The following is a 24403-nucleotide window of genomic DNA, read 5'->3' on the forward strand; positions in this document are numbered from 1 at the left end:
GTCATTTTTTTGTGTCGCTGTATGTTGTTATGAATCAATACTGTACAGATAACAGATAGCATTTTTGCCAATAATATGGTACTTATACAATATTATTGGTACAAAAACAATGTACTTTGTACTATGTACTTAACTGTAGTTGTTGTTGGTGTTCATAGTGAACATTACTTGTATTAACTGTCAGATCCATGGACCTTATGTCAGCGTCACAGTGTCATTGAGCCTATCTCAGATTACATTGGTTTCATTATTTTTCCTATCATCCTGATTATACTTTATCAGAAAATATAAAAACTTGAATCTTAGCTGAGCTTGTCTTTGAACTGCACATTTGCAATTAGCGGGTTAGCACTGTGCTCATCAGAAAGGAAACATATTGACAGCTCTAAGATGTAGAATTCTCTCATTTCCACCTTCCCTCTCACTCTCTTACAAACCCTATCTTTCCATCTTTTAAATTACATACACAAAAAAATCTTAAAATGTTATTCTCTTACCCTTGCGGGGCCGGTGCTGAAATTTGTCGGTCCTGGGACCTAGTGAGTAGGCTATACATAGAGCACCATAATAAGGCCAACTTGTCATGGAGCCCATGGTTGTCCCCCCTGAGGATGGCCCTGAAATCATGATACATAGTCTATATTGCATAGGCTATGTTTATGAAATAGGTTCTCCTTACATCATCGCCCTCGCTTGAATACATAAGCACTTGCATAAGTCCATGGACAGTCCTTGCAATGGAGTCAGGCAATAAAGTTTTATGAGGGATGTTGTTTTCAGGGCTGACATGTGTGAGAAGAATGAATGTATGTGTGTTTATGTGTGGTTTTCACATTCACACCCAAGGGTCAGAGCATGCCCCTTCCTCTGAGCACACACAGTCAGATTAACCATTAAAAGGGGAGTAAGATGAGAAAAGCATGAGCGATTGAAACAGAATGTCTATTTCAACTCAATGTGTTCCGGAGACCTACAGCTTCCACTGTTGTAAGAAACTAGACAAAGTGACCTCTCAGGTACCTCCAGCTCTCTTCAATTTTTATTTGCTTTACCTAGTTATTATGCACAGGGCTTCAATCTTATTTGAATGGAATATTTACATCAGCCCTTTCATTTCTTATTCAGTTCTGCTTGTATGATCACTGAGCAACCGTTATTGTTTCCTTTTTGTGCATAGATGCTTCACAGTGAAGAGATGAGGTCATTTTGCATGCTTTGTGAGATTACATAAAATAATTTTTGCATGCTCTCAATAGATATTATGCACTGCTGATGCTTAGGGGGATTTTTGACCCAAAAATGAAAATGATGTAACCATTTTGAGTTTAACTTTCATTCCTCTGTGTAACAAAAAATAAATGTCAGGCAGAATATTAGCCCCAGTCAATATTTCATTTCATGGAAAATGGGTGCAATGAAAGTGAAAAGTGATTGAGGTTATTCATTTTTGGGTGAAATATCCCTAATGTTCATAAGGTCTCATTTGTAAAACAGAAGCAGAACACATTTCTGTGTAAATCGCTTGTAAAACCATTATTAAGCAAATAGTTGAGTTCAACTCAATGTAACAATTTACATAAGAATGGATGTACTGTATTAACAATGTACACAGAAATTTGTTCTGCCTGTGTTTCATGAATAAGACCCAATGAGTCTGAGAAATACTGAAGGAAAACGTTTATGGTTAGAGTGGTTGCCATTTACACAATTTGGTTTATGCAAAAACTGTTTTATGCTTGTATGGTCACAGATGTTTTAGAACAATTGTAAACTTTCTCAGCTTCCAGTGTTCACCCAGATTTCATGAACAGCCACTGTATTTAAACCATTGTTATTTATTGATGGGAAAAGTAAACAGGCTAATTGTAGCTTAGAATAGGCTAATTGTAAAACATGGTCACTATCACAGTTGGGTATTTGAACTCTACCTCAAGGCCATTGGGTTTGGCTCATTATCACTGTTGACAAAGATGCTAGTTAAGGTTATTAGATCTATTACCTATTACATGTTACACAGTTAGACCAAAGAGTGAGCCATTCTTTATATTTATAACATTTGCAGTTTTCAAAATTCAGTGCACATATGAAATGAACCACAATCCAGATGGAAAAATCAACTATGCAGTTTGCAGAAATTGATGCATTGATGATTTACCAAGCCATTCTTCACACTCTGATTTTATGTAAATATTTGACTGTAAACAATACAAAATTTGCAGTTGATTGGCAATAGATATACCAGCTTCAGTATTGCCAACAATACAAACATCAAAAGCATATTTAACTAAAATGTTTAATCAAAGCCTATCATCCAAAAGCAGACAATGTTTTTTTTTCTGACTAACAAACAGTAAATTCACTATGGTTGACTATTCCAAAGTATAAAGGGAGGACAGTACAGATGAGCAACAGCTTATTTTCCCATCAACATAAGTTGACTCAAGATCTGTTTACAAAAACCCAAGGTCAAGAGCAAAATGACTGATCTTAGACTCAGTGCTTGGAATCTGCAGTGAGATTTTTTTTTTTTCCAGGAATTTGAAGTGTGGTCACTGTGAAATCCTTACCATTTCATGTTGATCTGACTCTCTTATTACTTTACTTGCAGTGCTGTGGGACACCATGGAACTGACGGAGTAAGTAAAGTTTTTATAATTCTTCCCAGACACACATCCACATGCACTCCACACAGGCGGACCTTTACCTTATGAAAGATTCCTCAGCTTTGACTTTGTCCCTTTTGATTTGATAAGAGCACACATGCACAAACACGCAACATTTCAATGACTCTAATTGTATTATTTAAAATACAGTCAATGAGGTACCAATGCTTTATGGCAGTGTACCTAATCTCATTGGCTGTTCGTGTTCAGCACTTAACAGAGGGAAAATACAAATTCACTAATCTTTTCATATGCTCATTTTAGGAGGTTTACCTTCAATCCAAAGGAGGGAATCGACAATCCAGTCATGGTGATTGCAGATGATACAGGTTAGTGAGGTTTATAAACGTATTAATATATTTTTTCTGCTACTCTCTTCAATAGCATGCATGGTGTATATCCGTCTAAACTTCCTAGATCCCATATTACTTTTTTTGTCAACTGAATGTTCTTGGTAATATTTTTTTGTTCATTGTATTTTTGACACATCAGATCCTTTACATAACAGTTGTTTTCCTGATACCAAGATTACAGATTTCAGATATAATACCATAGGTGAATTTTATTATCAGAGTAACACATTTAGTCTAGCAGAATAGAAATGCAAAGAAATACTGTTTTAAAGTGTTATCTGTTCCATATACCCAGGGTCATTTGGGCCATTGCCATGAGCTCTAAATTAATTATTTATTTATTTTGAGATATCTATTATAAATCCACGTAAATGTCAGCCCAGAAAGGAGGAGGTGAGAACTGGCATAACAATATAAATAATATTTTAATAATAAACTTAAGCAAAAAGACAAACACATACAGGTGTCGGGCAGCTGTGCCTAACTCTCTCTCTCTGGAACTGCTGCCTCCTGTCCCCTTTATCCTTCTTGAGGGCTTGATTAGCCTGATTAGGGGCTGGGTGTGCAGCATCACAACCTGGCCCCGCCCTCCTCCCTGCCACATACATACATACAGAGTGATAATTCAAATAATACTGAAAATGTCTTCATCAGGAGTTAAGAAAGTTTAGAAAACATGCAAACATACAGTACGTATCTTCAAATGATTCTTTAAATTTGGTGTTAAAACCAGTTAACATTGCACAGTGATGTTTTTCCTCGTGTCGCCCTTAAAAGTGAAATGATCTCTATACATCCAGTAGTCAACGCTAATTTAGACCTCTCCATCTTCACCTGGTTGATGACGAGTATCAGGTCTGTGTGCAATTTGACAACTCTCTCCTTCTCTTCCGAAAACACTCGAAGAGTTACTGAACATATATCGTAGTTAGACTGAGAGAAAATGTAAAAGATTTAAAAAAAGAGAAAATATTCATTATAATGAACAATTTACTGCTGTTGCCTAATTAACATGTAAACATGTAATCTATAAAAAAAGTAACTGTAGTCCAATTATGAGTATTTTGAAATGTAATTTAATTAAATATCATGTACTATTGTAATCTGATTACATGTGATCAATTACTACCCAGCACTGACCATTTGTCAAAATTCCAATAGAACATGTATCAAATCCCTCACTCCGGGTGTGTGTGCTGAAGAGGGAAGAGGGAGAAACATTTGGCTTCCATCTGCGTGTGGAAAGAGGGAGGCAGGGTCATGTTATCAGGCAGCTCGGTTCATTGGGTGTGGCAGAGCGGAGTGGGCTCAAGGATGGGGATCGCCTGCTTGAAGTCAATGAGATGTTTGTAGACAACATGGGACACATGGAGGTGAGAGGTTGTGACCTCTGAGTCATGATTTTATTTGTTATTTTGCAATAATGCTTTGTATATTATAAAAGATATGGACGTCTCCTTTGTTTATGTGTCAAGCTTTGTAACAGTTTCTGCAATCCTATGCCTTTTTCATGTTTCTCTCTCTCTCTCAGGTGGCCCGTAGGATTCAGGTGTGTGGTTCACAGGTTTGCTTCTTGGTGTTGGATGGCCAGGCCTATGAGAAAGTTGTGTCTGAGGGTCGTGACCTAAGAGAGCTGACTAATGCTGACCGCGGGGAAGGCTGGAGGCCTCCCCGTCTCTGCCACATTACAAGAGATTCATCTGGTCTGGGCCTCAGCATACAGCCTGTGGAAGGTAAATAAAAGAACTATATTATCCTCATATTTGCATTTGAAATAAACATTGGTTCTCCTTCTTTAAAAGATGTGAGATTAAATGTGTACTTTCTGCACCATTAGCAGCACCAAACAGAATTGCAAAAATAATGACTGTTTTCAAAAACATTTCTCAAACATTCCCCCATCTTCCATTGGTTGAACAAAACAAAAGAAAACAGAAAATCCAGAATTAAACTAATTTCACTGGTTGAGCCAGAGTTGCTATGTCAGACTGGGGTGCGTTTCCTGCACAACACCGTAACTCACTGCTTAACCACCATAGTACAATACATCATAAGAGAATTAACTAGCTAGTCACGACTGTTTCCCACAACTGTAGTAACCATTTAGCTCATCCATCATTCGAACCATGTTGGTTCAACAACATAAAGCTGTCGTTAATGACGTTACGCACGGGGTGGAGTAATAACTTCCAGGAAAATTTAATTATAAAAGCTCATTTATATGTACACCAGAAAGATGTTTAATGTGAGAAAGCTGCTGAAGACATGAAATTGGCGTGCACAATGTAATAAGACAGATGCATTGTGCTGCAATAGATGTGTTTTGCTCTGCATCAGACTTCGGGGTTCCCACGACGCTCTTGAGCACAAATGCACATACGCACTCTTCAAATGGGCACGTTCTTTTCAGAAGAGTTCACCCATACCCTATTCCCTGTCTTTCCCATCCACTGTGAGAGCAGTGGAGGGCTGAAAGATGTGGGGCTCCAAAATCACAGTCATTTGAAATTCACTTTTATGCCATTTGTATTAAAAATTCAGTTAGAAGACATCTATTATGATTGTTCTCCCTTCCTTCGGAGGCTGATTTATCCTGTTGAGAATCCAGCCAAAAAAAATGCCACTTGTGTGTTAACATGGACACAGAAACTGTGTTATCCAACAGAAACTGTTTATGTTAAAGCGCTTTCTGCAAAACCCTGAAGAAATCTTTTTTTTTTTTAAGCATGTAATCGTGATCAAAGTCTTGACAGAATCAAAGATATATATGGAATAAAGATATAGAAGCCTCAGCGCAGTCAAATGATGTCCACAAAGCAAACTAACAAGGAACTAAGCAACCATATCACCCTACAGCTCTTGCCTGATTGACTACTAATGCTACACAGGGTTGAGCCAGGCCAGTACCTAGATGGAAGACCTCCTGGGGAAAACCAAGGTTGCTGCTGGAAGTGGTGTTAGGGAGGCCAGCAGGGGGTGCTCACCCTGCGGTCTGTGTGGGTCCTAATGCCCCAGTATAGTGATGGGGCCACTATACTGTAAAAAAGCACTGTCTTTTGGATGAGACTTGAAACTGAGTTCCTGACTCTCTGTGGTCATTAAAAATCCCAGGGCACTTCTTGTAAAGAGTAGGGGTATAACCCTGGTGTCCTGGCCAAATTCCCCCTACTGGCACTTATCTATCATGGCCTCCTAATAATCTCCATCCCTGAATTAGCTACATCACTCTACTCTCCTCTCCACCAATAGCTAGTGTGTGGTGGGCATTCTGGTGCACTATGGCTGCTGTCGCATCATCCAGGTGGATGCTGCACACTGGTGGTTTTTGAGGAGTTTCCCCCTATCCTATGTGGAGTGCCTAGAAAAGTGCTAAATAAAATGTAAGGAATTATTATTATAATTATTAACTACAGGTAAAGAGTGGTAGTTCCAACCACACAACTTTGTGATGCTGTTTGCGAAGGCTTGTTCTAATTTTGAACTACGCTTTGTAAGGACAGAATTTACGTCAATAGTTGGCTAACGATGCTTTTGGGAAACACACCCCTGGTCTGGATGCTCAAACAAACAGCAATGTTTTTATAGTGCCAGAGAGCTACAGTGTTAACACAATCTTAGGGAGTCAAACTACAAATGGATTCATTTTAGTTGCCTTTTCATATTAAGCTTCACCAAACGAAAGTGCATCAACAAAGAGAAACAATATGCACTTTTAAATCCTAGATTTAATGAGACTAGCTTTAACATAATTTGGAATACAATCCTCAATTATAATGCTTTTGAGGTTCATGTATCTTGGCTATCTTTGGAGCAGGTGAGAAAGGCAAATTCACTGTAAGTAAAGTGAATGGAGGAGCTGCAGAGAAGGCAGGTGTGCAGAAAGGTGACCGTCTGGTCTGGATTAACGGTGCCATGGCCTCTGAACTCACATACTCTGCCATCAGAAAAATGGTAAGCAAGGCTTCAACAAGGACTTGCTTTGGAAAGTTGTTACCTAACTGAACTGAACTAAGATTACTCCATAAACTTTTAAACTGAAATTTGCTTAGCTTCTCTGATGTGTGTGGGTTTTCTTATTTATTTTTAAATTTTCTTCCATTAGACCTTTTTTCACTCACATCTTGTTTTAATTTAACTTTAGTCTCATGTGATTGGTTTATATTCCCAGGTGAAGAAGTGCAGCGATCACATGACAGTGCTAGTGATTGACAGCGACAGTGAGAAGAGTTATACCCGAAGGAAAATGCCCATTTTGCCAGCCATGGCTGATGCAGAGAGCATGCCTTACCGGCCCCGCAGACTGCATTTGGTGATTTGGTCAGAGGTGTATGGCTTCCTGCTCAAGCAGCAGAAGGCTGGAACAGGTCACACTGGTGAGACACACCCCTCTGACATACAAAAACTCCACAAAAATAAATATGTTCTCCATATTTATGCTTGGTTTACATAGGCCACATTATAAGAGAGGTGGATATGGGCAGCCCTGCTGAACTGGGAGGTATTAAAGAAGGAGAGGAGCTTCTTGAAGTGAATGGAGAGCCCACAGAATCGCTGGGTCATAATGAAGTTGTCAACAAAATCAGACAGAGTGGACAGAAAGTCACCCTCACAACTATGCCACCACAAGGCCAAGAGTTCTACACTAAGGTGAATATACAGAGACACTTAATTATTTGAAGAGATCGTCATTCAATTTCCTTATGCTTTATGTCTATTAAATGTCATTATATGACTCTTTCTCAGCTGGGCCTCTCTCCCTTGCTGTTCTGTGTGAATGTTGCACCTGGTTGCCCTGTGGAGAAAAGGGAAATCGAGATGACACTGGAGCTTACAGTGCCCCCTGCTGAGCCCCAGGAGGACAAGCAGAGCAATCCTAATGTAAGGGGCTTGGTTGGCTTTGGCTTCCATTTGGGCCGTGTCCAACAGAAACCTGGCACTTTTATCAGCCAGGTACAATGAATCCCTTTCATTGAAAATTCAGCCTTTATGTGATACTGAACTCAGATGTTATTGCTTGTTTCCAGGTTTAAAATTAAGTTTTGTTCTCGAGTAAATAAATTTACTCTTGGGAAATCACCCCTAGATATTATTTTCTTAAGACCAAAATTGACTTGATATGATTTTATTATCAAACAGCCATGGTCAACTCAGTAAGATTATACCCGAGAAAAATATCTAATATATAATTTGTTAGAATGTATAAAGCTACATGAAACATTACCATCTGAGGAAAAAGAAGAGTGATGTTACACAGTTACAATACTTGCTCTGACACACTATAAATAAAATATATCTAATTTTGATAAAAGCTGAAGTGTGTAATTTCTGTGACAACATCCAAACAGATTTCTGATGGCACTGTCCATCTGCCTTTGGTCAAACAAACAGATAGCCCCACCCCAAAGTCACTTTATTGGTTGAGCCAATTATTACTTTGTCAGGCTGGCCAGGATGCTCAAACATGAGATCAATGTTTTGTTTGAAGCACAACAGAGACACGGTTTTAAGCTTTTCAAGGAAATCAACCTATGGATTGTTTACTTGTAGTTGTCTGTGCATATTAAGCTGGAATAGGAGAAAGTATGTTAACATGAACAACCAATGTTTCATTATTACAATGTGTAATATCATTACCTCATATTCTTTAGGTAGCAGCAGGAGGCCCAGGACAGAGTTCTGGTCTACTACAGGGTGATGTGGTGGTGGAGGTGAATGGACAGAATGTGGAGAAAGAGTCTGTGGAGGATGTGATCTCCCATGTGCAGAGAGGAGGAAGCTCTCTTTCTTTACTAGTAGTCAATCAGAGAGGATATGAGTGACTGAAGAAGAATGGGAAGCCAATCACAGTGAACCAATTAGCAACAACTTCTGAGGTATGCAATGATGTATGATGGGTTCAAGCAGTCAAAATCAAGGGCAATATATCACTTCATACAGCATCATTTACCTTCACTCATAGTTCATGTTCCATTTGTTACAGGTAGAGAACAAAATCTCAAAGGCTGCTGAACCACCAACAGACTGATGAACTATTAGCCTTCCTGGATTTGTCTTCAGTAGTGATGGACACTAAAACAGTCTCTAAAATGTCAAAGAGATCAGCCATGGGAAAATGTCTCTTTTCAGACAAGAAACTCACAATTGAACCTCACCTGAAACCATTTATTTTTCTTTGAGGCTGTGGTTAGGTATCTGGAAGTAAACATTTCCACAAAGTCTTAATTTATATAAAGTATTATATAGGCCATTCAACAACAACAACAACAACAACAAAAAGATCAAAGATATGTTATCAAAGTTTTTCTCCACATTTACTTTGCTTTTTGTCATGTTATTACATATGACTGTACTGCATTCTATTTCTGCTTCAGAACTGTATTTGATCCCAAATGTTTCTCATTAGAATGAGTCTTTTCAAATTAATTTATTAAATTAATTAATATAAAAAATAAAGAAAATTTTATAAGTAAATTATACATGTCTCTGCGAATGACTTAAATCAGCATAATGTTTTTTTTTTTTTTTTGTAGTAATTTCCTGATTAATGCCAGAAGATATTGTTTTATTTTATTTTATGGTACCATAGACCCATACATACTTGTTTTTCTTTAGAAGACTGATCTGAAAGTATTTAGATTTGTGTGTGGTGCAAGGCTTTTTTAATTTTACAACTTTGCATAAATATAACAAAAAGGCAAATATTCATGAAAACATGTAATTATAGACCAATTTGTAGCAACATGCAAAAAGACATAGCCTACAAATTAAATAACAACATGCACAAACAAACACAAACAATAAGATTAAAAGGTCATGTGTTGTAGTGTATACAGAACCGTATTTATCTTAAAGATATTGGCTTTATAAAAAGAAAAATTATAAAATCATTAAAGCATAAAGATACTAAAACAGTTCTATTTTGAATAGTTTTATAAAACATTTATAGATTTTAATTAATAAAAAATTATGAAGAAAATTATCAAATTATTTAAAAGTAAATATTAATTTCCCCTAAATTATTTGGCCAAATTTCACAACATCCCAATAAATAACAGGTAGAGCTTTGTTATATCCAGCTGTAAGTAATTATTCCAAAAGGGCTTAAATTAACATTCCTTGTTCAATACCAGTTACCAACATTGGTGGCTTAATGCTGATTACCACAAAAAATAATTTTGATTTGTCCCTCCTTTTCTTTATAAAAAATAAATACATTAAATAAATAAATGTTAAACATTTATTAAAACAATGTTAAAGTGGTTCACTCACAATGGAAATTAATTAGGCCAGTTTTTGGAGGGTTTGCAGGCAACTAATTTTATAAAAGGACTTTAGGACATGAATTCTTCTGTTAACACTCATGTATTATTTGAGCTGTAAAGTTATTTAACTTGGCATTTTACAGTTGTTATAGGATTTGTTGACATTACATCGTCATGGCAACAAAGTTGTAAAATTGGATATAATTTTAAACAGAAAAGGTTTGGAAGCGATTTTATCACACTACAATCATGTTAACACAAATATTGTTTACGTCTTGTGGTTATACTTTTGAAACAGTGAGTATTCTAACATTTACCGGTTGGCCCCATTGACTTCCATTGTAAGTGCCTCACTGGAACCTTTCCACTAACTTTTTGTTGGAACCATTTATTTTTTGAGAAAAGGAGGGGCCAGTCAAAAATTATTTTTTGAGGTAATCATTATTTTGCCTCAAACGTTGTCGATCTAGCTTAACTTGTATTGAACCCGGAATATTCCTTTAAGCACATTGCAACAGGAAACAGGTGTGCAACAGTTTGTGAACAGTATTGTATATTTGGCATAGGCCTGTGTTGTGTGTGGCGCAAGTGACACGCTTTAATTAATTGAAAAAAGGTCTACCAACAAAACATAGCCGCCCTAGCACCGTGGTAAGCTTTAAAAACAGACTGTTAGCTAGCAGCACGTATTCGGCTGTTTTATGCAGTCCTTGTTTCTGAAAAATAATGTCAACCTGGTAAACACTTGGCGTATTATTTTATGTGTATTTCATTTGAATATTAATACAAACTATCAATTGTTTCCAACATTCTGTCATGTATTTACAAGCATGCTCAAAATTTACATCAGGCACATATTGTGCCTCCTCGGTTTTGGGGTCCTTCACTGGAGGTGACATTCATTGAAGGGAATAAACCTTCACAGCGATACAAATCATGGCCCAGGCAGTACAGAAACTTGTGGCTAAAGTACCAACGTTGGTCGGCGGTAAGAATTTTCATCTTTTGTTTAAGCTGGAGAAGATATATATGTAAAATAAGTTGTTAGAGCTGCTTGCTTTTGATTTCCGCAGTGGACTAGAAGGCCGCAGTAACGAGGAAATCATGATTAAACATTACATTTAACACCTACACAAGTGTAATATTGCATTGACTCTGGGTTCAAGCAAATGGCCAGCAACACAGACATATTAATAGTTAATGATTTAGCGTTCTGCCTCATCTAGATCTAGGTAATTTGTTGTGACAGCTGAGCTCGTCCTACTGCAGTAAGTTGACAGTGCCAGAATAGAGTGGTATATGTTTTTAATGCATACTTCTATTAAAATGATATATCTCATCGTGTCTTTCTTATTCATTTAGTCTCTGCTTTACTAAGTCATCCTGTATAGTTGTGAAATTTTAAAGCCTCCTATATTGTCTAATGTTTGAGATGATTAATCTATATTTCTATTTTTTAGCCGCCGTGAGCTACTCCAAGCCCCGACTTGCTACTTTCTGGTATTACGCCCGCGTAGAGCTTGTGCCACCCTCCCCAGCCGAGATCCCCAAGGCCATCAGTGGTGTCCAGGATGTCCTCAAGGGCTTCCAGTCAGGACGGCTCGGTCAGACCACAGTCAGGGTCAGTATGCATGCTTTAAATGCTTGTTGTCATTTAAAATTTGAACTATTTTGTGAGACTTGGCATATCATCATCATCATCATCAGTTAAAAGTATTATCCAAATTGAAATTCTTGGGGAGAGATTGTAGTTAAACTGATAGTTCACTCTGTAGGTCCATACAATGCAAATGAATGGTGATCATACATTTGTAGCTCCACAAATCACATTAAGGAAACATAAAAGTAATCCATAAGTCTCCCGTGTTTAAATACATGGGCCAGTTGTTCAAAACATTTAATCTGTATCAAAATGATCCGGATTTGGAAATCCCATTTTTTCCTATCCAGGATCAGGTAATCCGTCTTACTTTTGTGCCGGTTTTTCAAAGCAACATTGGACTGGATCACCCTGATCCAGATACACAGTTTTCAAGATTACCAAATCCGGGTTACCAGTGCTCTAAATGGGACAACATATCACAATGTGGGCTACCAGCTATGTAAAGAACAGGTAGAAGAGCCAACATGAGGTCACTGTAAGTGTTTCTTATTTTGAGACAAAACACAAAAATAACATAAACATCCACTTCTAATCATAATTTATTTTATGACCCACATCTGAACCACAACAAAATAAACAACAAACATACATTAACAAATACATTGTGGACATTTTGAAAACGTCTTAAAAAAAATGAAATGGCTAAATATCCAATAGTTAACGAAATAAAGAATGTTCAGGGTTCTTCTTCATCTGAGGAGGAGAGACCAGCATTTCCAAGCCCAGCTTTTAGGAGGTGGATCTGAAGTTTCGCTTTGGTTTGCTGTAGTTTGGTCAGCTTGATTTGTTCCTCTGCCAGGAGTATCTGTGCTTCTGCTCTTTCAGTTTCTCGTTTAAGAAGTGATTCATAGAAATCATCATTTTTATTCGGCAAAGGACGCTTCAAGCCTCTTTTCTGAGCTCCTGTGACTGCTGGCTCTACCAGTGAGGATCCAGGTTGTTCTTCAATAATAGGGCTGAGATCCAGAATGAATGTTTCCTCTGCATTAGGAGGAACTGGCTCACTTTCCTCTACAATTGTAGGCTCACCATCCCCTACAACACCTTGAATCCCATGCAGAGCTTTAGAGTTCTCACCTCCAATAATGTCCAGAATCACATCTGTGTATTCACCTTTCTTAAAGGATTTGTTGCCTGTTTGGGTGTTTTTTGCTTCAGCAAGGTCCTTCGTTGCTCTGGCCCTCAGATTCTTCCATCTAAATTTCACTTGCTCCAAGGTCCTCTTCTGGCCAGACCCCATTGCATTTACATTCTGGGTGATTTCAACCCAAATGTCTTTCTTCCTTTTGTTAGTCACCATTCCACCTGCAACAGAGCTTCCTACTATTGAGGCATAATGGCACTTAACACCCTCCAGCAGTGCATGGGTTTCTGCAACAGTGAAATTAGGTCCTTTTGAGTCCATGGTTTCACCGCTTCTGTTGTAGTGAACATAGTATTTATAGGCCTTGGGCATGATTCATTTAATTGAACCACAGCACGTCAGCCAATTGGTGTGTGGGTATTTGACAGCCATCTTATATTCAGCCTTTCTCAGAGGACTTAGAGAGAGGCACTGACATGGCAGGTATTGTCCATCGCTACCACCGCGTTGGTGGAAGAGGATACCGTCAAAGGGTGTATGTTGAGCGTGCACAACCACTGGAGCAATACACCACTGAAGAACTGTATGGTCGCTTTCGCTTTGGGAATGCTGATATTAAGTACATTGCAGACCTTGTCAGGCCAAAACTTCAACGGAGAAACCGAAGGAGTCACAGTCTGTCTGTGGAAGAACAGGTCCTCATTGGTCTGCGTTTCTATGCATCTGGGACTTTCTACCAAGTTGTTGGTGATAATATGGGAGTGGACAAATCAACTGTGAGTGATGTAGTGAAAGCTGTGTCAATTGCATTGGCCAGCCTGGTCAATCAGTTTGTTTCACTTCCAAAGGATGTCCAGATTGCCCAGACCAAGCACAAGTTTTTTCTTTTGGGGAACATGCCCAATACTATTGGGGTTATTGACTGCACTCATGTGCATATCCAAGCACCTCATGAGAGGGATTGGGAGTACATCAACCGAAAGGGGAGGTGCAGCATCAACATCCAACTTGTGGGCGATGCTGACCTCATCATCACAAACTGTGTCGTGAAGTGGCCTGGGTCTGTTCATGATGCACGCATCCTGAGAGAGAGTGCTTTATACAGAGAGCTCCAAACCAACCGACCGGATGGCATAATATTAGGAGACAGTGCCTATCCACTCCTACCATGGCTGATGACTCCTTTTCTTGCAGCAACCACACCTGCGCAGGCACGCTTCAACACTGCTCATTGCAAAACAAGATGTGCAATTGAGCGTTTAAATGGAGTTCTGAAGAGATGCTTTGCATGTCTTAACTACTTGCGAGTGGAACCACAGGGAGCATGCAACATAATACTTGCGTGTATCGTCCTGCACAACATCGCTACCAGGCGCAATGTCCCTCTCTGTGATGATGTTTATGATGCAACTGAGCCTGTTGAAGAACCAGACCAACCTCTGGTGGTCTGTCAGAATCAGGGACTGACTGGACGTATAGTAAGGGATGCAATTGTTAGACATTATTTTGGACAGGCTCATCTCTGATGATTGTTTCTTTGAAATTAATATACGGTGATGAATGACCGAAAAATGAATATATTATTTTTGTTTGTTATTGAAATCTGTTTGAGGGATTATTTCATGGAGACAAGATAATTTTTATTTTATTTTTACTTTACTATACTGAATAGCTTAATTGTTAGCCTATGTCTACTTTATCACTGTTACAACGGTTACACAAGTCAAGTGCAAAATATAAATAAAAGTATATACACTAAATGATACAAATGTATTATTTGACCAATTTTAAAGTTTTACTACATTTTCTTCCTGAAATCCACCTTGAAATCCTACCCCCTGTTGGGATCAGGATAATCCTGTTTTTTTGGATCAAAGTTATCCAAATCCCACTGATAAGTTTTGAACAACACAAACTGAAGGTTTGATCCAGATTAAAACTAGGATTGGATTCCCTGATCTAATCTGATTTCATTTTCCTTCTTTCCCTTTTGAACAACACATTTTCAAGATTTTATCCAATCCGATAACCAAAATCCGATCAGTTTACCTTTGAACAACTGGCCCCATGTTTTCAGAAGAGATATAATAGGGGTGGGTGAGAATCAGAACAATGTCTTTTTTTTCTCTCCACTAAATCTCCACTTTCAGATAAGAAAGTGAAATTAAACAGGCACTACAAATTACTTTCAGATGTAACATAAGATTTAAAGTTAAAATAAGGACTTAAAATTTGATTTGTGTCTCACCCACTCCTGTTATATTGCATCTGAAGATATGCATTTTACCATTGGAGTCTAGTGTACTAGAATGTTTTATGTGATTTTTTTTTTTGGAGTTACAAAGGCCTGTTTTCGTTTGGTTTGTGTGAACGCTATTTCCGAACTTTGGTGCGCACCCTAGTCTGCTTGAAAAGGTGGTCTGGGGTACAGTTCATGTGAACTCCGGTGCGGTTCGCTGTTAATATGAATGCAATCGTACCAAATTGCGGGAGTGAACCTCTATTGATGACGTACAATTCACATCTTTGCAGGCAATTATTATGGTTTAATGAATTTCTCATACCAGCTTGTGTCCAAATAAATCCCCTTAAGAGAGCAGCTCACATTCTTTACATCTCTTGCAAGGCATCTGTGGGCTTGCGACAAACAAACACTAATACTCTTCACATCATTGCACATTCAAGGCATCCATGGCAGACAAGCATAATTATCGTTTTGTGCATGTAAAGTTTTGGTGGTAAAGCCAAAGAGACTTTATTAACACACCAAAGCTGATATCTTCTTGAGTTGTTGCCTAGTTACAGTGGTAAAGAGCTGCCGCTTCTATTCACGTTTATGTAGTAAACGGGCCGTGGTTCAGACCCAAATTATATGATGTGAACAGAGACCAAAGGTCCAAGCAATCGTACCATGCGTGAAAGCACCCTAACTTTAAAAGAAGGCTGATAAACCAGCTTATTAATTCCAAGATGTTTTATATTATGTGTTAATTTGGTCTATTAATTGCACCTTTATCTCCACAGGATGCTCTAAGGAATGGACTTGTCGCTACAGAAGTTCTGATGTGGTTCTACATTGGGGAGATCATTGGAAAGGGAGGCATTATAGGCTATGATGTATAAATGTGGACTGTCCTTTCTGCTTGTTCTCTTTGCTGAGCTTTGTCTGTTCGCTTCACTATTTGAATTCTTGGAATCCAGGAACTAAATAAATGAATATTGTTAAAGAAAGAACAACAGAAATGCTTATTTAGTTTCAAGTGGGCTTGCAGTAACATTTTAGTGTACACAGTGACGGTACAGTGAATTCAAATGTTGTTGAAATATTGTCTGTTCATTGCTCATTTTTATTTTATTAATTTTAAGTTGTATCCATGCATATTGTTACACTTATATCACACTGATTTTCATATGTAGACAATCAAGCAAAGCTCAGCCCTTACAAAATGCATTTCACCAAATAACCACTCTACTTTAAAATTCTTCTTCCTCTGTGTTTATAAACTCATACAAAAATGAAAGCATTAGGGAAACTGCTGTAATTCTCCCAGATTAAGTCATTTCAATTGTGGTGGTGTTTAGTGTTTAAAATTGTGAGTATATATCTCCAGATTAACAGGACAATATTAAAAAAGTTATAAAGCACATGTGTAATTTAGATTTAGTGTGGTTCAAAAAATACAAATTATGTAATAATTGACATCTCTTCACGTTCTTGATTTTCTGATAGCATCCGAGTAACGTTTCCTAAATATTTGCAGAACTCCTGTCGAACATCTTCAGGCTCTTCCTCAAGGTTTGAGTGAATAAGAGGCAATTTGCTTAGCTGTGTGGCTACATGGGGAGAGTTAAATAAATTGATTATTGTATTAACTGTATTATTATTTTAACCATAAGCAACTTTGTGTTTAATGAAACATTTAAAAGAAAATAGTGGATTTTCTACTTGTATTCAATTTTAAACTCAAAAGCACCTTAATAAGAGCTGATGCTGCAAGAAGAATAGCAGATCGTAACAAAATAGTTCACCATAAAATGAAAATTCTCTCATATTTAATCACCTTCATGCCAACCCAGAACACAAAGTTGTTTAGAGGAATACTGCAGCTCTGTAGGTCCATACTATGCAAGTGAATGGTGGCCAGAACTTTGAATCTCCAAAAATCAAAAAGCCAGCATAAAAGTAATCCATACCACTCCAGTGGTTTATCCATGTTTTCTACAGTGATATGATAGGTGTGGGTGAGAAACAGATCAATATTTAAGTCCTTTTTATTTATATATATATATATATATATACACACACACAATAAATCTCCACTTTTACTACCACATTCTTCTTTTGTTTTAGGCGATTCCCATTCTTTGTGCATATCGCCACCTATGGGTCAGGACTAATACGAGATTTACAGTAACTAAACAAAAAAAGGGCTTAAAATTTGATATATTTCTCACCCTCACCTATCATTTTGCTTCAGAATATATGGAATATATTCTTGTGGATTACACCTATGTAGCCTTTGTGCTTTTTGGAGCTTCCAAGTTCTGGCAACCATTCACTTGCATTGTATGGACCTACAGAGCTGAAATATATATATATTTTTTAATCTTTGTGTTCTGCAGAAGAAAAAGTCATACATATCTGGGATGGCTGAGAGTGAGTACATGATGAGAGATTTTTCATTTGTAGGTGAACTATCCCTTTAACCAGCCTTTAAGTTACTTATTCTTAGAAATCTTAAGATCTGATGCAATATTGTCATGAGATGTAAAGTTACCTAAAGGTGGACGGGTGGTATCAGCCCCACTCCCTGGTTTATGGTGTGCTATCAGTAGACACTGGGCCTCCAGTAACCCCTGTGAGGAGATGAATGTAGAGTGCCAGGTCTCGATTTCCTTGAGATGGCTTGGCACATCTGGGTTAAATACAATAACAACCCCATTGGAGTCCTTCATCAAAGCTGGCCAGCACGATTCAAACCTTTGTGCAAACAATTTTAAAAAAGTTTTAGGAAAAGTTATAATTGTTTGACAATTTAAATATCTTTGTCTACTGTATATTTTGTCAACTCACTTAAAATCCCCTGCACAATCCCATAGTTCCACCTCACATGCTGAATTTTTGTTGCCATTGGATAGAATGTGTGATTCAAATTCAAGAATTCTAAAGACAGGAGATTTGAGGATCAACCAAATTCATTTTAGTACATGCAGCCCAAACATTTACATTTGAAGCAATACTCTCTTCAACCCCACCTTACGCCTTGTGTTGGGCTGTAATCAGCTCCGATTGTTTCTGTTGTGTCAGAGAGAAAATTGGCTAGTGCTGTCTTCCCACACTGTCAATATAAAAAGTTGATTTGAATTTGTATCAAACCCGTGGATATTGCGAGCATGCATTTAATAATCCGTAATCTACATAAACGAAGATACACCGTATGCTACGCACGATGAAACAAATACAATATTTTACCTCGCTTGGTCCAGTTAATAGTATTTTAACCTTGAACATCTTAAAGTATCCAAATAAAAACCCAATGCGAGAGACTTCTGACGTGTGCTGCTGGCCAACCTTGCTATCGAGCTAGCTACTGAAGAGCAAACGGTATAAACGATTTGACATTTTCCTTGTGTATAACATAAAAAAATGAATGAAATGTAAAATTCTTTGTTAAAGTTTGAGGGCTATCTGAAAAGTGTAATATTGCAACATATATATATATATATATATATATTTAGCTAGATGAAAACAAAAAATAGCTCACGGCTAATATAAACATGTCGTTGTCAAGGCGATTACACAGAAGGTAAAACTCGCGTCGCAGATTCGTTTCTTTCCCTGCGTTCTAAACGGGACAAATCAGCCGTTTGAAGGTTGTGTAAAACGTACAGAAACAGATTATATTGAAAAGAAATAAGGTGAAGTCAGTAGAGAAATGGGAATAGATTCCATACATGATCTTTTCTCCTTTTAGGTGTGCGTTCATTGTAATTATTGTAAATAAATAAATCAGCGGTGACTATAAATCAAATGTCTAGTAGAAGAAATCACATTAGTTTGATTAGACAATTAGTTTCTCAAGATATTGGTGTTTTTTCTTCGTGCTCTTCATGAGCAACCTTTTATGAAACACCCACTGTCGGATAATAAAGTGACCAACCGGGGGCAATGTAGCTACGAAGTTGTTTCCAATCTTCATGTATGCTTTGAAGTGTATGGCGTCATTTTTACATCACCAGAACTTGAATTGGAAAAAGCCTCTGAATTCATGACTTTGAAAAATGACTGGGTGCAATTTGACATTATCAAACATTTTTGCAGTTAATTTTAAATATTTGAAAATATATTGTGTGAATTCACCTACAAAGTTTGTATTATTCAATTGGTGGATTTCAGGTCACAACCTTTATTTAGTTGTGTAGTCTCATGTGGTTCTGTGTTTGTCATATGTTGTTTTTATGTAGCACCATGGTCCTGGAGGAACGTTGTCTCGTTTCGCTGTGTACTGTACTAAATATGGTTGAAACGACAATAAAAACCACTTGACTTGACTTGAATATGTGCATTGGCATTGTACACCTTACTAAAATTAGACAGTGTTTTGCATTTAATGCACACGTAAAAGATCAAAAGTGATCATTACATGAGTCATTTAACCTTAAATGTCAGTCTTTCTGACAACTCACGTTTTCTTTTAAGTATTAACGCGCGCACACACACACACACACACACACACACACACACACACACACACACACACACACACACATTAATAATAATACAGAGGCCTATAAATTATTCTTTGTCATTTCCTGTAGCTATTATTAATCAAGTATTATCATATTCATTTCCTATACTCAATTCGTGCATATACCAAAAATACAAAATTCACAGTAATGTATGAGCATATTGACCTGTTAACGGAGGTGGTTAGAGTAGCCAAAAACTACTCAAGTAAAAGCACAATTACTTAAAAAAAATATATAACTCAAGTAGAAGTAAAAGTACTAACATAAATAATTACTTGAGTAAGAGTAAGAAAGTATTCAATTAAAAGAGTACTCAATTAGTGAGTAACTCATTACTTTCACAAATGACATTTTGGACGTTATCTACCCTATATTCCATTACATAATACACATTTAACATGTATTACAGAATTATTATAATTTTTATTTTATTAATGGAAATTCTGTCATCTTTCACCACCATGTTGTTCCAAACCCGTATGACTTTCTTGCTTCCATGCAACACAATAAGGAGATATTAGACAGAATGTTTGTCTGAGTCTCTATTTACTTTCAGTGAATGTTTTTTTCTCTCCATACATTGGAAGTGAATAGTGACTGAGACTGTCAATCCCTAACATTCTGTCTAGCATGTTTTGTGTTCCACATAATACAAAGCGTCACACTGGTTTGGAACAATATGAGGGTAGAGAAAATGATGACTGAATGTTAAATTATGGTTGAGCTGTCACTTTAAAGAGATAGTTTACCCAAAAATGACATATCATGCCATCCCAGATATGTATGACGTTCTTTCTTCTGCAGAACACAAATTCAGATTTTTAAAAGAATATTTTAGCTCTGTAGGCAAACATTTTGATGCACCAAAAAGCACATAAAGGCAGCATAAAAGTAATCCATAAGACTCCTGTGGTTAAATCCATGTCTTCAGAAGTCATATGATAGGTGTGGGTGAGAAACAGACCAATATTTGTCATTTTTTGTTAGAAACCAGGGGGCTATATGCAGAGAAGAATGTGAATCACCAAAAACAACAAGAAGAAGAAAGGGAAAGTGATCTGTTTCTCTGTTTCTCATCCACACCTATCTCATCACTTCTGAAGATATTGATTTAACCACTGGAGTCTTATGCATTACTTTTATACTGACTTATGTTTGTTTGTTTAGCTTTAAAATGTTGCCACCTGTTCATTTGCATTGTATAGGCCTACAGAGCTGAGAAAGTCTTCTAAAAATCTTAATTTTAGTTCAGCAGATGAAAGAAATTCATACACATCTGGGGTGGTATAAGGGTGAGAAAATAATGAGAACTGTAATTTTTGGGTGAACTATCCCTTTAAGGGCTCTTGTCAGATCTGGATGAATTTGTCAATAAGAAGAGAGGTTAGGAAACATTTCTAGTAATCATTACAGTGAAAATGTCCCACAAGGACATTATATATAATGCTGAAATATAAACCAAAGCAAGATCATGCTTTATTAATGCCTTCTTTTGCTATTTCATAGCTTTTAAAGTCCTGTGTGGATTCTTATTTCAGTGTAGTTACAGTTTTCACTGTCATAAGAATTTAGATCATTAGTTCTATACAGCAGTAACGCCGCTCTTTAAATACAGAGTACGCAGCCTACGTAGGGCACCGACTCCGGTCATGGAACACTCGCTGTCAAACTGCCACCTATTCACAATATAGTGCACTATTTCGAGTGTCTGCTATTTTGTAGGAGTGTCTGAATTTTGAGTGACCCACTCGTTTTTGACTTTTGTTCACTCATTCTTACCCACAATGCACTCTAATTTCAAGTGTACATTTGATGCACACTTGACAACTGTTAATTGCCCACAATCCACCATGGGGAATACGTACAAGCTGGGAGTTTACTGCTTCCTTCACTCCTGCAATGTTTTATTTCATGCTGAATGTAGTAAATTACTTTTTGACAAATCATAAATTGATTAAATTTACATAATAATTTATAGAGAGACAAAACATATTGACACATTTTAAAATGAACTCTTTATTTGATAAAATTAGTTTACTCTTTATATTAACACACAGTATATCTAAAAAATTACAAACAGAATGAAGATTTATTGTATTATTATATTATTTAATAAGAATAACAAGTAAGATCCAAGTATTTTAAAATTTCATATGTGATGTTGTTTCTGCGACTGCCCCAGAGCTCCGACACTCACATCCGAATTCACTCATTTCATTCACTTACTGCTGAGATATAGTGCACTAACTGCCATTATCTAAATAGGAAATAGTGAATGAATGAACAATTGTGGACACAACCACTCTCTTCGCCATACGATTGCCTCGTGCCCTTACATCTCACATGCACCCGCCCCGCGCAAGTCGCTGTGCACGCACAGAAATGCTGTCTGTTCGCACTCCAGTTGTCGATCACACGAATGGCAGTGATTTACACTTAACTTGGATGTTTACATGGATTTATAAAGTTAATCCGCCTGAAGTAGCTGCGATAGTTTCCAGTACCATCGTGAAGGCACGGAGTAAATGCATAAATAATGTTTATGACATGTGGGACACAGGACAAAGCACACTGATGTATTACTGCACTGATTTAGAAATGTACATTGATGTCATAAGAGACCAGTTACCGAATCACCCTGAAAATGACCATCTCATTACACAGAAAATACCGTGTTAGGATTACAGCCAAAATTTACCTCAGCGTGCTGCTTTAAATTGGAGCTGTGATTTTAATCTTGAAAAATCAGCTTGTCTTGGTGTTAAATGAAGACATTGCATGACGAAACTATTATTTTTTTCACTGTGCGGAGTGAAGAAAGTGTTTCACTTTAAAGAGTTTGATGCTGCAGCACCGATGACTTGAGTGACAGTCAGTGACAGCACGCGCAGCTGTGAACTTCCACTCTCGTAAAAGTCCCATTCAATAATCTCTCAATAAATTACACATTAATTAAAATTAAACCCAGTAATGTAACTACAGTAACGCCACACATTGTAAAAAGTAAAAAAAAATAATAATTAGAAATGTACTTGAGTGAGAGTATGAGTGAGAGTATTCACTACCTGAAATCCCTTGAATTTCACAACCTGATTTTTTTTGGGGGTGAATTCACACAAAATATGTTCAAACATTTAAAATTAACAGCAAATATTTTTGATGACATCAAATTACCCCCGGTCTTATTTCAAGATCATGAATTCAGAGGCTTTTTCAAAATCATGGCAGACATGTTAGGATCAGATGACCAGCCAAATACTACTCCCTTAATCTCAGTAATGACCTTTTATTGGGCACTTTCATTCACTCGTTAATAAAATGTTTCATGGATGACTGTAAAAAGTGAATTTCTACAACTTCATTGGTAACTAAAAACTATTGCATTTAAATGATACTGCATCCACACACCTTGATGTCAGTCTAAGTCCAGGACTACATATTTAAAAACTACTGAGTGCACCTTTAATCTGTTTGGTGGTTTCAGCAACAAAATCTCAAGAAGAATGAAAATATGTTACTGTAAGATCTATTTGTCTGTCACAGGTCCTGCTCGACCCACCCAGAGCGGGATTTGAACTGGCTATCCAGAGCATGGGAGTCGGTGCACTCGCAAGGAGGCTAGAAAAGCCATGGGTCTAACTTTGGTTGCTAGTGCGTCTCTCTTAAAGCCAGGAGTGTGAGGTTTACACACTGGACAGCTATCACATTCCAGCTGGCTACCATTGCACTCACCCTCCTAAACCTTATTCCCCTCCGGGTCACGGCACCAGTGTCTCCGGTCCTAATCAACCTGCCACGAGCAGGATTTGAACCGGCGATCCCTGGCATGGGAGTTGGAGAAAAGTCTAGAAAAGCCCTTTGTCACTTGTGCATCTCTCTTAAAGGTGCTGTAAGCGATTTTAGCGCTCTGAAGCTTTCACGTGACTGAGCCGTTGGATTAGTCACGCCCCCTCATTCCAAAACCTGCTATCCAAAGATCATTTTGAGACCAAAACCAATCATATGAGCATCACTGTTTGTTCCTCTGGCTATCAAATACAACAGTGGCACAATAGCACCCTCAACTGTCAAACATAGCCTCCATGAGCAGCTTCAAATTAGCAAAATTACTGACATGCGTCAATTTCCGAGGACACATTTTTGTTTGCTGTTTACAAAGTCTACAGAGACAGGTGAGATATCTCAGGACACTTATTTAATTAATACCTTTAAGGGAGTAGGAACATTTTTGGCATACTTTTCCATGAAAAAATTAGCTTACCGCACATTTAAGACTTTTTTACACACTGCACAGCTATCACATATTACATATTGGGGTGGCTGTGGCTTAGGTGGTAGAGCGGGTTGTCCACTAATCGCATGGTTGGTGATTTGATTCCCGGCCCACATGACTCCACATGCCGAAGTGTCCTTGGGCAAGACTCTGAACCCAAGTTGCTCCCAATGGCAGGCTAGCGCCTTGCATGGCAGCTCTGCCATCATTGGTGTGAATGGGTGAATGAGATGCAGTGTAAAGCGCTTTGAATACCACTAAGGTTAAAAAGGAGCTATATTAGTGCAGACCATTTACATACCAGCTGGCTACCGGTTACAGATCCACATCTGGAATAGCTTTAGTTGTTTGTTAG

At 37.6% G+C, this 24403-nt stretch overlaps 3 protein-coding genes across 4 annotated transcripts; 2 read left to right on the forward strand and 1 right to left on the reverse strand.

The window, feature by feature from the left end:
* The first annotated feature begins 922 nt into the window (after positions 1–922).
* On the forward strand, positions 923–9264 carry nherf4b (NHERF family PDZ scaffold protein 4b). Of its 2 annotated transcripts, none has more exons than XM_052125777.1 (11): positions 923–1016; positions 2609–2636; positions 2928–2992; positions 4178–4389; positions 4548–4749; positions 6831–6967; positions 7185–7389; positions 7467–7663; positions 7760–7966; positions 8665–8889; positions 8997–9264. In XM_052125777.1, the coding sequence occupies exons 2-10, from the start codon at positions 2623–2625 to the stop codon at positions 8833–8835; spliced, it is 1410 nt and encodes a 469-aa protein (XP_051981737.1). In that variant the 5' UTR covers positions 923–1016; positions 2609–2622; the 3' UTR covers positions 8836–8889; positions 8997–9264. The 2 variants fall into 2 exon arrangements, with proteins under 2 accessions (XP_051981737.1, XP_051981738.1); XM_052125778.1 differs by having other exon boundaries at positions 7760–7894.
* Positions 9265–11117: 1853 nt separating this feature from the next.
* On the forward strand, positions 11118–16590 carry LOC127643244 (ATP synthase subunit g, mitochondrial-like). Its single transcript, XM_052125904.1, has 3 exons — positions 11118–11266; positions 11739–11899; positions 16050–16590. Exons 1-3 carry the CDS (start codon positions 11215–11217, stop codon positions 16146–16148), a joined length of 312 nt encoding a protein of 103 aa, XP_051981864.1. The 5' UTR covers positions 11118–11214; the 3' UTR covers positions 16149–16590.
* Positions 16591–16706: 116 nt separating this feature from the next.
* ift22 (intraflagellar transport 22 homolog (Chlamydomonas)) lies at positions 16707–19638 on the reverse strand. Its single transcript, XM_052125903.1, has 5 exons — positions 18499–19638; positions 18282–18364; positions 18100–18189; positions 17804–18006; positions 16707–16859 (listed from the first exon to the last, which is right to left on the reverse strand). Exons 1-5 carry the CDS (start codon positions 18535–18537, stop codon positions 16711–16713), a joined length of 564 nt encoding a protein of 187 aa, XP_051981863.1. The 5' UTR covers positions 18538–19638; the 3' UTR covers positions 16707–16710.
* Between the last annotated feature and the right edge of the window lie 4765 nt (positions 19639–24403).

Source organism: Xyrauchen texanus, chromosome 4 (genome assembly GCF_025860055.1).
Source record: "Xyrauchen texanus isolate HMW12.3.18 chromosome 4, RBS_HiC_50CHRs, whole genome shotgun sequence".
Lineage (NCBI taxonomy): Eukaryota > Metazoa > Chordata > Actinopteri > Cypriniformes > Catostomidae > Xyrauchen > Xyrauchen texanus.